The sequence below is a fragment of the Chelonoidis abingdonii genome, chromosome 1 (genome assembly GCF_003597395.2).
Source record: "Chelonoidis abingdonii isolate Lonesome George chromosome 1, CheloAbing_2.0, whole genome shotgun sequence".
Classification (NCBI taxonomy): domain Eukaryota; kingdom Metazoa; phylum Chordata; order Testudines; family Testudinidae; genus Chelonoidis; species Chelonoidis abingdonii.
Window position 1 is genome coordinate 64,492,823 of NC_133769.1, and position 12,990 is coordinate 64,505,812.

The window sequence follows — 12,990 nt, forward strand, 5'->3', positions numbered from 1 at the left end:
ATGCGCTGGAGAGGTTTTAGTTGGGGGCTATAGGTGATGGCTAGTGGCGTTCTGTTGTTTTCTTTGTTGGGCCTGTCCTGTAGTAGGTGGCTTCTGGGTACTCTTCTGGCTCTGTAAATATCTCCTGTCTGTGTGTTCCATTCTATGCATCTGAAGAAGTGAGCTGTAGCTCACGAAAGCTCATGCTGAAATAAATTTGTTAGTCTCTAAAATGCCACAAGTACTCCAGTTCTTTAAAGTAAAGCTGTGCATCATGCTGCATACAGTCAATAAGACATACTTTGATCAAAAAGAATCTTCTATTTTTAAAAAGAAACAAGCAATGATACTTTAAAATTTAGTTTAATTTGTAAACATACTGGATATATAATAAAATAATTATAGATAGCAAAGTCATAGCTAGCAAAATAAACATTAATTTCTTTCCTACTAATAGGACACTCATAAATTGGAATTAGAGCACTAGGAACTTAATTTTTTGTAAACGTTTAGTACATGGTTAGTTTTTCAATAAAATAGTCACCTTTCAATATTCTTTTGTTTGTCACATGTAGTAACAATATAAATGTAGACAGTTTGCTTAGTTTGGGCATTGTTTAGTTTTTTAAAATGATCTAATTTACTATATTTCTGTGAATTGGAAAAATAAAGTGTTCTGATATTAAGAATGGAGTAAAACATCTTGCTTTGGTCTTAACAATATATATATTGTTTTCATCTAGTTTTATTCTGAAATATCTGCTATTTTTATACAAACATCACAGAGCTGTGTAGCCAATTGAGGGGCATTACACTATAATGTTGTTTATTCCATTCTCCCAACAAAGTGTGGTAGCATCTGTGAACATCTTATATGCACAGGCAGATTTCATTTTTCTTTGATTCAAATTGAGTTTGTCACTGCTGGCAGGAAAGAAATCAATTGCCAGAAGATGTGATGAGGTTTAGTTTGAAGATAATTGAAGTCAGACTGTGACAAGTAAATTCTTCATATTAATTAATAGAAACAATCTGATATGGCAAGGTACTCCTAATTAGCCTAGCTTTTAGAACTGTAGCAGAACAGAGATGACTTCCTGAAAAATGTAAACATTTCAGCAAATGAAATTAAGATAGTTAAAATAAATGAGAGACATCCAGTGTTCTGCGGTTTAAACCAAGACACTATATCTGCACATCGGTTTATGGTCATTACTGTACGTCAGTTCAGGTATGAGTTTTTGAAGTATAGGAAAGTGGTGTTCAGCGAAGCTTATTTTCATTCCCAAAACTTTCAGGAATAAATTGAAATTTAACAAAGTTAAAGGCTTGATGCATAGTTCTACCATTTCCTTACCTGGATTTAATTGACAAAACTTGTGGAAAGCTAAAGACATGTATTTAGAATTTAGGTTTAGTCTGAGAAATAAAATAGACACAGTTATATGAAGGTTTGCAGTAATATTATTGAATTAATTACAATGACTCTCAAATTTACACTGTCATATTTAAAAAAAATCACACTACAGCCCCAGTCCTGTTGAAGCCCTTGGGCAAAAGCCAGAGGTGATGCATGGGAGGGGCATGTAAAATCACGCCCTCTCCCCATTTTTGCTAGTGTTTGCTGGCCCCACTCAGTCACATGATGCTGCTGGGGCCCCTCCTTGGCAAGCTGGGAGCTGCAGGAGAACACGTGCTTTTGCTGCTGCCTCTCCCCATGAAGCTAAAGCAGTGGCTCCTCCCTGCAGTTCCCAGCTGTTTGCTGTTGCTTCTCAACATGGAGCTAACACCTGAGAGCTTCAGGGAGGAGCTGCTGAAGGTAAGGGGGGAAGGTGTTCCTGTGGGAGCATGGCTCAAGCTTTGGGGGGTGGCAAACCTTTACATTGTGCTCCCCTCCCTTCCTCTCCTCCCCCCTCTGAGCAGGCACCAGTCATCTCTGGCAGAAGCTCCTAGATTCCCACCACAGGGCAGAAACCCTGAGCTCTCCAGCCCCCAAGACTGGTAGGCAGAGAATGGAGAGGGTGTGGGGGGATTCCGGAAGCTGCATTTTAACTATAAAATTGCTACATGCAGCTAACGAGCCGTGGTTTGGCCATCCATGTACTTTATCTGTAAACATTTTATTTAAGCAATTATATAGCTCAATATATATATTTATTCAGATTAATTTGTACACTTTTTATTATGTAATAAAATAGTGACTAATGCATTTCTTATTTACTTAATTTTTTTTTAACCTGTGATTTGTCACAAGGTGTATTTGTATGGAACTGGAATTAAATTAAAAATGCACAAACAATTTGAATTTTTTTTTTTTAAAGAAAACTACTTTGTGTGCTGGATACATAAGGGAAGAAAGATTAATCAAAATATGTTTTGTATTTAAAACTGATGTTTTTAAACAAAGGAAGTATTATCTTTAATTTAGTGAATTGAACTGAGTATTTCTGATCACTATGTCCTTCAAGACTTTAGAAGTAGTAGATCTCATCCTCTCACACCTAATGTTTATGGATAGATTGAAAGAGGGGGGAAAAAAACAAGCTTTCCTGCTTTTTCAGCTGCCAGTTGTTTTCTCAACTTTAAATGAACTAGTCATTGAACTGAACTAGTTGAATAAACTGAAATGAAGAAAATATTTTCTCTGCACCTGCAAAAGACTGTCAAAAGCTGGTTTACAGCTTCAGCAAATTCTGGTTCTAGTGCTTAGTTAGTGATGTCCATGAGTTCATTGGTTTAACTTTAAAACTTTGGCAGCAAACGTACTGTTTAATATTAATTAAATTTAAATGTTTGTAATAGATTATAATAAGTGTAGGCCTTAACATGACTTGTTATAATTTCGTATTTTAAATGCATGTATTTTTTAAAAGATGTTTGTTTGATTGTTACATTAAACTAAAATGTATATATAATCAAGATGAAAAATAGTAGTCTAAATTGATGAAGTATCTCTTGTAGATTAGTTTTGATATTAAGTTCAGCAGAAATCGCCATTTCAGAATGTTTTGATATACACTTGCCTCCGATCTTGTAACTATGTTGCATGGTGGTTTTGCGGTTAAAGCTGGAAGTTTTTCAGCTGATTCAAATTTGACAACAGCCGGTTTTCCCATTGCTTCTCCAACTTCAGCTACTGCATCTGACATTAGTGGACGGATGTGTTAGCTGAATGCTACTGCTAAAATAATCTGTGAAAAAATTGGTGATGTTTACATTATTAGGCTTTACGAGTCAGTGTTTCAGCTGAGATAAATGGGTGCAATTCATACATCATAGCAATTGTCATGCTGTTCAAAGACTTGGGAAGTCTACATTGTACAGGTTTTGTGTTTGGCAGAGATTATCTTCATAACCATGAACACCAGAAAAATAATTCACTTTCTTTTTAAAAGTTGAGGTTCTTGATCACAATTGTGTGGAAAGAGATGGAGATTGTGGCTGCAGAATTGCAGAAAGCACAAAGCCCTCACTGTCAGATTGGTTGTACATACTGAGAATACAACAAAACTGCACTGATGTTTGTACTGTTAAAATTTTCATTAACCATAGATTACTTCTCTTTCTTTTCAGATAATATAGATGTAAACTAGGTGCTGAACTAATTGTTATCTCTTGCTTATAGGCTGCTGAATCAGGAATAATAAAAGTTAAAACAATAGCTGCAAGAAACACCGATATTTTGGCAGGTAATTATATACAGTAACAATACAATTGGGAGATGCATTTGAGTCACCAAAAGCAAAACATTTTTAAAGATGTTTCAGATATGTACAATCATCTTTCAGGTTTTTAACACATGGATCAGTAATATGTTACTGTTTGGGGCGTAGCAAAAGAAACAACACAATGTTGGAATATCTTGTAGAATATTCACATTTCCTTCTGTTACTCTATTTGTGTTAGTGAATGGCTCAAAATTTTCTAAGCTTGGGATTCTGCGCCAAAAAATTAAAAATTCTGCAAAATTCTGCATATTTTGTTAAAATAATGGAATATAATCACACTGGTTTTAGTTGTTTTGGTAACTTATTTATACTTCAATACAGTAAAAGGTCAAACTATTCAGCATTTCCTAAACGCATGAAAATTAAGTTACAAACATTTGGTAACAAATACCCTGCATTCCAGTTATAATTCTGGATTTTCATTTAAATTACATTACAGAACACAAAACAGAAGGAGAAGAAGAGAGAGGGGGAGGAAAAAGTAGAATGTCGTTTAAAATTGCTCAGACTTCCACACATGAAAGTCATACAGTTTTGCTAATCATTGTCCTGGACCTGGCTTGGAACTTTGGGAAGTGGTTGGTTCTGATTGTCCTGACATTTTATTGACTGCTTGGTAAATGTTTCATTTGCCCTCAAAGTCTTTTTTTTTTTTAAATCCTGAGCTGTAATATAATCCCACTGTACCACTTTGGCACAGAAAAAGGGAAGAAAGCACATAAATCTTCCTAGCTGATTCCCTTACTGTCATTTATAAGGCTTTACCTGACTCTGGCAATGTAGAGGCCTTAAAATTTTTACAGGTTTTATGCTCCTAGGGGAACTGACCCAGAATGGGAACAGTTATCTAACAATAGGAACATTAACAATGTTACTAGACAGGCAGGCAGCTACATTTCTGCCTCAGAGAATGAGATCAATTAAGTAGCAGGCAGGCTGCTTCATTTTTGCCTCCAGCATAATAAAAAGCTGTACAACTCCATGCCCTGGAAGCCACAGTAGCAAGCGAGAGAGACAGAGTCTCTCTTGCTTGTTGGCACACATGCATGCCCAGCCTTGCACCCTGACTGTGATCAATGTCTCCTACGCCCAGCCACTTCCCTCGCCCCTCCCGCCCGGCAGTGATTTGAGGCTCTGAGGCTGATCCAGGCATACTGGAACAGATACGCTGCCAGAGAAGAGGTGCATGTCCCCCGCAGATTTTTTGCATTTTTCTGTGTGAGGGGCACAGAAATATGTGGACTATGTGGGGGTGCAGAATTCGGTCAGGGATAATTTTCAGTGGTTCTTCTACTGAACTGTTGTTTGAGCAGAGAAAAGTAACAAAAATATTAACAACTCTTCTCAGGACTCTCAATATCTCTTGCTCACTGTGCGTGTTCTTCTCACCAGTTGTTGCCCAGGGAATTGTACAATATGCCCATCTATCTAATGAGTCTTGCCTGTGGAAACTACAGTACTCAGCAGCCAGTGCGTCATCTTAATCTGGATAGAGGTTGCTCATATTGAGATGCAGTATAGCCTTTTGGGACTGGAAATCCCTGCGGGCTGCAACAGTGCATCTTAAAATGATCTGCCCAGCTTTCTGCAACTTTATTAAATTGCATGTAATCTGTTGGTTACTTGCATGTTGCCATTAGAGCCCTCAGAAGAGCAAAAGTTTTTGGATTTCCATGAGTTAATACACCAGTGTTTAGCACAGCGGTACTTAAACAAAATCCCCACAACAGAATAATTTGAAAGATTGAGAAAAGACTGTATAATGTAAGGGTACTTCTATATTAAGAGATGTAAAAATATTGTTGAGGAGGAGATTCCTAGAAGTGTTTGAAATAGCGATCTCTCCCCTCTATTTTACTTTAATGTGTGTCTTTTTTATTTGTTTGTTTTTTCTTTGTTTTCACTGCTGTCATGAATGCTGACATAAGTGGGAAAACTATGCCAGGTAACATCAGCTATGCATCAAAAGACACAAATTTAAGACAAATAGACAAAAGAGAAATCTCCATTTACTCATTAGGAAACAACATTAGCAACATTCTGCGGAGTATTAGTTACATAAACAATTTACATTTTTAAAAAAACTAGTTAATGGTGTAAAATTTTTCATCTTCATTCCAAGACTGAAGAATTGTGAAAGATCATGGCATTCTGAGTATATCTGGACAGACTTTTTTTTTTTTTTTTAAAGGAACACACTTAAAGTATTTTTCATATTTCGTGAATTCTTTTTTTATTTAAGTTAAACATGAAATGTGTTTACTATAATTTGTTTCCTTCACTAGTAATTACACAGATTTGTTGTTACAGGGCTACTCATGAGCAGATACAATAAATATATATTTGAATTATTGACAAAAATCTTTAAGGTTTTCTGAATAGAGACTTATTTTTATTTTCTTTCATTTGCCCTACTTTGCCGTATCTGTGTTATGACATGATGGTTTCCTAACTGTTTGTGTATTTGTAGATGGGATTAAATATGTCAGTACGCTAGCTGGGAATCTTGTTATAATATGAAGTGTTATGCTGCAGTTTAGTCCTGTCTTCACCCATAAGACTGAACCACATTATGACAAGGTTGGAGCTGCATCTTTCATCAGGAAGCTGTTGTGCTAAAGCCAAGCAAGGTTCAATTTGTAGTGTAGATGGGTCTCCAAATAGTGGTAACTAAACCTTGAAGGTAGTGTTCCATTGAGATGAGTGGAGGTTGCACTTCAGTTCTATGGTCTAGCTGCAGACTTAACCCAATATTATTGTATTAGTTTATACTCTGGACATTCTTTCCAGCCTCTGAAGCTATAGCTCTTAAAGACAATAGGTTTTATCTATACTAAGATTTAATATGTTCTTAGCATCTTTCTAGATACATTGCAGAGTTGATGAAGCTTTAAAATGTAGTCTGAGATGTTTGCATCCTGTGCCTTGAAGCCAGAGCATAGGTTAATACATCAAGCACCAAACTTTTCTGGATAGGTGAAATGGACAGAATTCTCTTCAGATACAATAGATTCAGATGAAGGAATTTTATTCCCTCTGTGGCCCATTCTGGTCTCAAATAACTTGTCTTGTATCATTTGAAAGTGGGATATTAAAGGGATATTGATATTATAAAAAGTATACGTGTGTCTGGTATATTTTTACTTGTGTTAAGTAAGTCGCAATAGTTAGATGACTTCAACTGAAAGATTAAAGTGATTTTTTGCCATATTTTCATATTTTGCTAATGTTCATTTGTCAGCACTTTCAATGTTTGCTCTGTATAAGCAGTCATTTTCATGTGTTTCATTATATCTGTCACGCAACAACAAAAGTTAGAAACTTCATTTGTTAAAAAGCCCTAAAGTTTAGATTCTGAGTATGTGAATAAATTTAAGGAGACATGAATATTCCACATGTGGGGATTTTGTTGACCCTGCTCATAAGTGTTGACTAGATGAGCTTCGCTATTATGTCAGTACTTCTTCTCAAAAAGAAATTACTTGAGGGGAAGAGAGGGGAAACAGCTATAAAGAATGACATGAAGTTTACTATGCCTGTATCTTATGCTAATGCTTGATAGTGTCACTTTAAAGATTCTGCCAGTCTTTTCTGTTTTTCAAGATATCAACATTTTCTGGTTTTGCTTTAGCTCAGTGTTTGCACATTTAAATTTAGGTAGTGCCAGTCTGATTTCCCAAATATCTTATTTAAAACCCCAACCTTGTGTGGAGACTGTGTACATACATATGTACTGTTAAAGCTGAAAAATATTCTAGTTGAGAAATTGATGAGGCAAACATTACAACTGCTACAGGATTAAGGAAAAATTGCAAGACAGTTCATTAGAACTTTCTTATTTTTTGGTGCTAACTCGGTTGTCTTTCTCGAACAGATTTAGCCACTGTACAGGTTTAAAAATTTAAATTTAAAGGTGGACTGAAATGCTTCTTTTAAATTAATTAATGGACTGTATAAGATCATAATCATACACACAGTTTAAAAATTATGAATACAGTAGATACATTTCAAAAGTAAACTAAGAGTTTTTTAATCTGTCAGGACCTCAGTTTATTGTTAAGCCTTCACCTGGAAGAGTTCTGACATTGCTAAAAATTGACATCTTCCTTCTGCAGACTAAGCAGGGGTATAAAAGGGAAGTGGAACTTTGATGCAACTGAATATCTGTTTGTCGCTTTTAAAATGGGAGTTAATCTCCCAGGTTTTGGTGATAACCTGGAGAAAACGCTTTTAAATTATATATCAGTATCCTTCTACAAAAGTTAGGTACAGATGGACCACAGAAATTGAGATAGATTGGGCTTTGTAGTAGGATAAAATACTTCCTACAACCCTGTCTACACTTGCAGTGGCACGTAGGGTATGTGTAGTTACATGTTGCCGTGAAAGTCTGGCTTCGTTCACACTCACTGTGGTGTGTAGGTACACGTGGCAGGAAAAGACTTTGGCAGCATGGAGGCAGCAGGACGCTATGCAACTAAAAGTAGCACTATAGAGGTGAAAGGCACCGCTTGGGTGTGTAGAGAGCTGTGTAGAGCTGTATAGAGGTTCAGGCATGTATGGCTCGTTATTTGCCTAAGCTGTGCCTCACTGTCTATGCTGTTGTTTATGCGTGCCCAGTTAGCACAGGTATAGTCTGCACTCTACAGGCTGACGTTAGCATAGACCTTTTTTTTATTTAAATGTACAGCATGTGTGATACTGTATTAAAGTTGTTCACCACCTTTTCCACTTTTTAGCCTTGTCTCTTAATGATAATCTCTTGACTCCTTTTCAGGACTCTACTGGGAATCGTGTGTGGGATAAATTTACAATATTTTTCTTCTCTAATTGTTATTTGGAGTTCAGTGACAATTGTAGAAAAAAATTATAAATAAAAGCATTTCAGTTCACTGACCAATAATTTATAACTGATGTTGTTAGAGAACTGTGGAACATTTAGCAGAAGAGTACTAGTGCTGGATGCAAATTTGTGTTCCTGTGATTTAAAAAGCAGATTGTTTTGCTTAAAACAGAGTTTATAGCTGATTTTCAATTCTGATTTTTTTTTTATAGCCACAGTATTGAGGATTAAAAAGTGGCTTGTGCTCCTACACATTCAGGGCTGTCTGTCTGATTTTTAAATAAGCTTTTGATGTTGGCTCTGTAATGTCCAGATCTATATATCTGTCAATACATTGTTACCCTGTAGTGGCTCTGAAGAAACTGCCATTATAGAATGCAGTTTGTTTAATACATTCACTTTGTCTGATCCTTTTATAAGTCCATGGATATAACATTCTTACAGGAAGCAGATGCTTTTTACAATCCTCTAGCCCTTTTTTTGAGATGTTTTAATCAAAAGGCCTCAGTTTTGAATACTTTTTTGTTGCTCTTAACTTGATGTTGGTTTTCAGATCAGTTGTTAGAATATTGAGTAAAAAAACAAACTCTCACGTATACTCCAAATTTCTTTGAGTTTTACATAAATAAAAAGCTGTTTGTCTACTATTTGCCATCATAACACAAGCATAAGTTTTACTTAAGAGCTATGGTACAAAAATGACTAACTTTTGTTTTTCTTTAAACTCATCATATCCTTACGTGAATGTCCTATCCAGGGCACTAAATGACCAGTCATTCTCACTACACTATACAGGGCCATGTGGTTGGTGATGAGTATTGCTTTGATGTTTTTTCCCCAGCCACTCTGTCTGCACTGGTATACATCTTTGCTACACATGTAGCACCACCTTGATGCACTGCTCCATATATGAATATCCAACAGATTGAAGAGAGTGCAAGTTTGAAACTCCTTGCAGAGCCCAAAGGGGAAGAGAGGGCTTCGTGAAGATTGGAAGAGGCTTATGACATGGACAAACCAAAGTCACTCTAGAAGGAAGTTTGAGGGTTAGGGAGAAAGAAAGACAAAGATGAAGAGATGCACTAAAATGGGACAGAGCGAGGAGGACAAGCGGGGATGTGGGGATCAGAGCACTGTGGAAAGTGTTAAGAGAGGATAGGACAAGAAGCTCATTGGCAGGTCAAGTATTCAGGAGACTACTGGCATTTCTCTCACCCTTAATCCAATTGATTCCCCCCAGTGCAAAAATATCTGCCATAAATTTCAGTGGAGATTCCTTCTGAGTTTTGTTCTTGTTTAGGATTTGAATAACTTAACAATTATTCATTATGTATTTTATGACTAACAAGTATTTGCCTTACATTGTTCAAATCAGCAAACTGTTAAAAGTTGACCAACTTTCCTTATCTCTGTTAAAAGCATTGAAAGAGAACAGCTCAGAAGTAGTTCAGCCATTTCTAATGGGCTGTGGAACAAAGGAACCAAAGATTACTCAACTGTGTCTAGCAGCCATACAGAGACTTATGTCACATGAAGTTGTTTCAGAGGTAAGATGGATGTTATATGAAAATATTGTCTTGTATTGAAATATTTGCAGTATTCAGTACTTTAGCAAAGATAAAAACACTTATAAGACTGCTTTCTAAAGCTGAAACACATGTATGTATATTAAAATGGATATAATTGGGTGGAAAATGTTTGTTTGTTTTTTAGTTTAAAATATCATTGTCAAAATCCAGTCAATCCCGTTGGAGCCAAAGGAAAAGTACATAAAATAGTTGTTGTTTGTTTTTAAAGTATTCTTTTGTACAATCCATTACAATAGTTGGACTCCTTAGTTGGCTCACTAGTAGTTAGCTAGGAAACACTATTGCCAAACTTGTATTGACATAGTGCAAGAAATCAGTGCCACAAACCAGGAAGACCTCTTTTACATGATAAAAATGGCTGATTTGAAAAGCTGTTTTGGCTAATGTGGTTGTAGTGCTGTATGAAAAGGGCACAGTTAAGCATTCAAAAGTTGGTACGTACCACACTTAAGAACGGAAGTGTAATCTTTACTCTTCCTGTCTCTGTGCACGAATAGTATATTATTATATTAAAGATTCAGTGGCATAGTTCTTGAATTCGGTATAATAAGTAACAACAATAATATGCTTAGACAGCGGAGGTTTGTAGTACCAAGTGTCCGTGACCACACTGCACAGCTTTATTCACAGCATTTAAGAACTCCCCAGGTTTATTACTGATCTGGTTCAGGTTGATTGTGGGCAACCTCGTGACTGCCACCAGTCTATGACTGGGCAGTGTCCTTTCCTGACCTCAAGTCCAATCTTCGAGGCTTGGTATACAGAGGCTTGTCTCCAAGGCAAGCATCATGACCAAAAAGAGCTAGCTATCAGTGCCAATGATGATTAGTCATCTTGAGGCCAGTTCTCAATGATACATCTCTATTACTGATAAAGTCAAACCATCATGTACCTAGTAATCGCTGCTGGCAATGCATATGAAATGCCTCCAACCTCCCAATGTCTTGCTTAAGCAGAATCCAAGTTTCAAATGCATATAAGAGGATTGGACTTACACAAGTTTGATAAATCTGTACTTCTGCATATAGTTTCACCTTCTTTTGGCTCCAGAGCCTATGCAGGGTGTTTGCATTCATTTGATAATATAGCATACAACTATTACCATAGTCTTAAATACACATGTAACATCTAGTAGACTGCTTTTTACTGAATGTCAAACAGTCCATGAAAGTAATATGTACTAAAAAGATATAGAAGGCTGTGTTTAGACAGAGTAATAGATGTATTTTTCTGGCATGTATAGGTCACTGAAGTTTGTAGTCAAATTAGCTTTGTAGGGAATTGCCTCTTCCTCTAAGAGAACTTGTGATTCTGGTTGAAAAATGAAGCGTGCACACAGGTTGACAAAATGATTAAAATATATGCCTTAAATAGAAGAGAACTGATCACATGTCTTTTTTGATATCCAGGACCATTGTGACAAAGAAATTAGTATTGTATTCCCTGTGTGTTTATATGGTTGTAAGAAAAAAATGAATTTACTATAGTATCTATGAATGATGTATTTTAAATGTATGTGTAATCTTGGTATTTAATACCAAGTATAAAATTAATTGTATATATCGAATGATTTCTTCATAGGCTGCAGCTGGAAATATTATTAACATGCTTTGGCAACTGATGGAAAATAGTCTTGAAGAACTCAAATTACTTCAGACAGTTCTTGTTCTTTTAACAACCAATACAGTTGTCCATGATGAAGCACTCTCCAAGGTAAGAATTGATTTATGTAACTGTGATATTTTAACATGCTAACTTATCTAAATCAGTTCCACTGAAGGAATGTACCTGCTTCCGAAACACTGGTCCTGACTCCGCAAACACTTGTTGAAATATTTAGTCCTTTAGTAAAGATAAAAATACTTTTTATATAAGAGTGAATACAAAAGGATGCTTTGTCCTTATAAAGAATCTTTAATTCAAACATCGCAAAGTACTTTACCAAGGAGGAGGGTAGTATTTAAGTGTGGAAAAGTTAAGATGAAATATTCTGCTATTGTCTGGTTGTGTATTGTAACTAACAGGCTTGACTGATCAGGAACTACCACTTGGTTTGATACCCTATTTCACGGGTCAGCAACCTTTTAGAAGTAGTGTGCCGAGTCATCATTTATTCAGCCTGATTTAAGGTTTCGCGTGCCAGTAATACATTTCAACGTTTTTAGAAGGTCTCTCTCTATAAGTCTGTAATATATAACTAAACTATTCTTGTATGTAAAGTAAATAAGGTTTTAAAATGTTTAAGAAGCTTCATTTAAAATTAAATTAAAATGCAGAGCCCTTGGACCAGTGGCCAGGACCTGGACAGTGAGAGTGTCACTGAAAATTAGCTTGCGTGCTGCCTTTGGCACGCGTGCCATAGGTTGCCTACCCCTGCCGTACTGTACTCTGCTGGTGAGAATACTAGAAACTGAAATCTGTTGCATATTTTAAATATTCTTATTTTATAATATGTAGGAGATCAAGTAACAAGTATTTTTTTAATAAGTTAAAAGAAAAATATTTTTAAAAAAGTAATATTGGGAGAAATCTGACTTGCCTTAATCTAGTAAGCATGATCCACTATCAGTTATTCTTCTTTGGTAGTTGTAACGTCAGTGGCAAAGTTCTGAAGACTAGAAGCTGGCAGAATTTTGATAGTTGGGCAGGAGTGTACACATGTTTGAAATAAGGAAAACCAAAATAAATGCTAAGAGAACAGGTAGGTGAGGTAATATCTTTTATTGGACCAGTTTCTATTGGAGAGAGAGAATCTTTCGAACTTTCACAGAGCTGCTCTTTAGATGTGGGAGAGGTACTCTCACTGTCACAGCTAAATAGAAGAGTAGAACAGATGTTGCAAGAGAGACCA

At 36.1% G+C, this 12,990-nt stretch overlaps 1 protein-coding gene across 5 annotated transcripts in view; it reads left to right on the top strand.

Annotated features, from left to right (window-relative positions):
- The window catches only part of MON2 (MON2 regulator of endosome-to-Golgi trafficking), a 242,403-nt gene that overhangs the window by 13,174 nt on the left and 216,239 nt on the right, over positions 1–12,990 (top strand). For all 5 annotated transcript variants that reach the window (XR_012655908.1, XM_075066076.1, XM_075066064.1 and 2 more), the window contains exons 2-4: positions 3,605–3,668; positions 9,970–10,097; positions 11,721–11,852. Coding sequence is in view for 4 of the 5 variants with exons in the window: in XM_075066076.1 (XP_074922177.1) it covers positions 3,605–3,668; positions 9,970–10,097; positions 11,721–11,852 (324 nt within the window). In the remaining variant the exon portion in view is untranslated. The remainder of the gene's footprint in view (positions 1–3,604; positions 3,669–9,969; positions 10,098–11,720; positions 11,853–12,990) is intronic.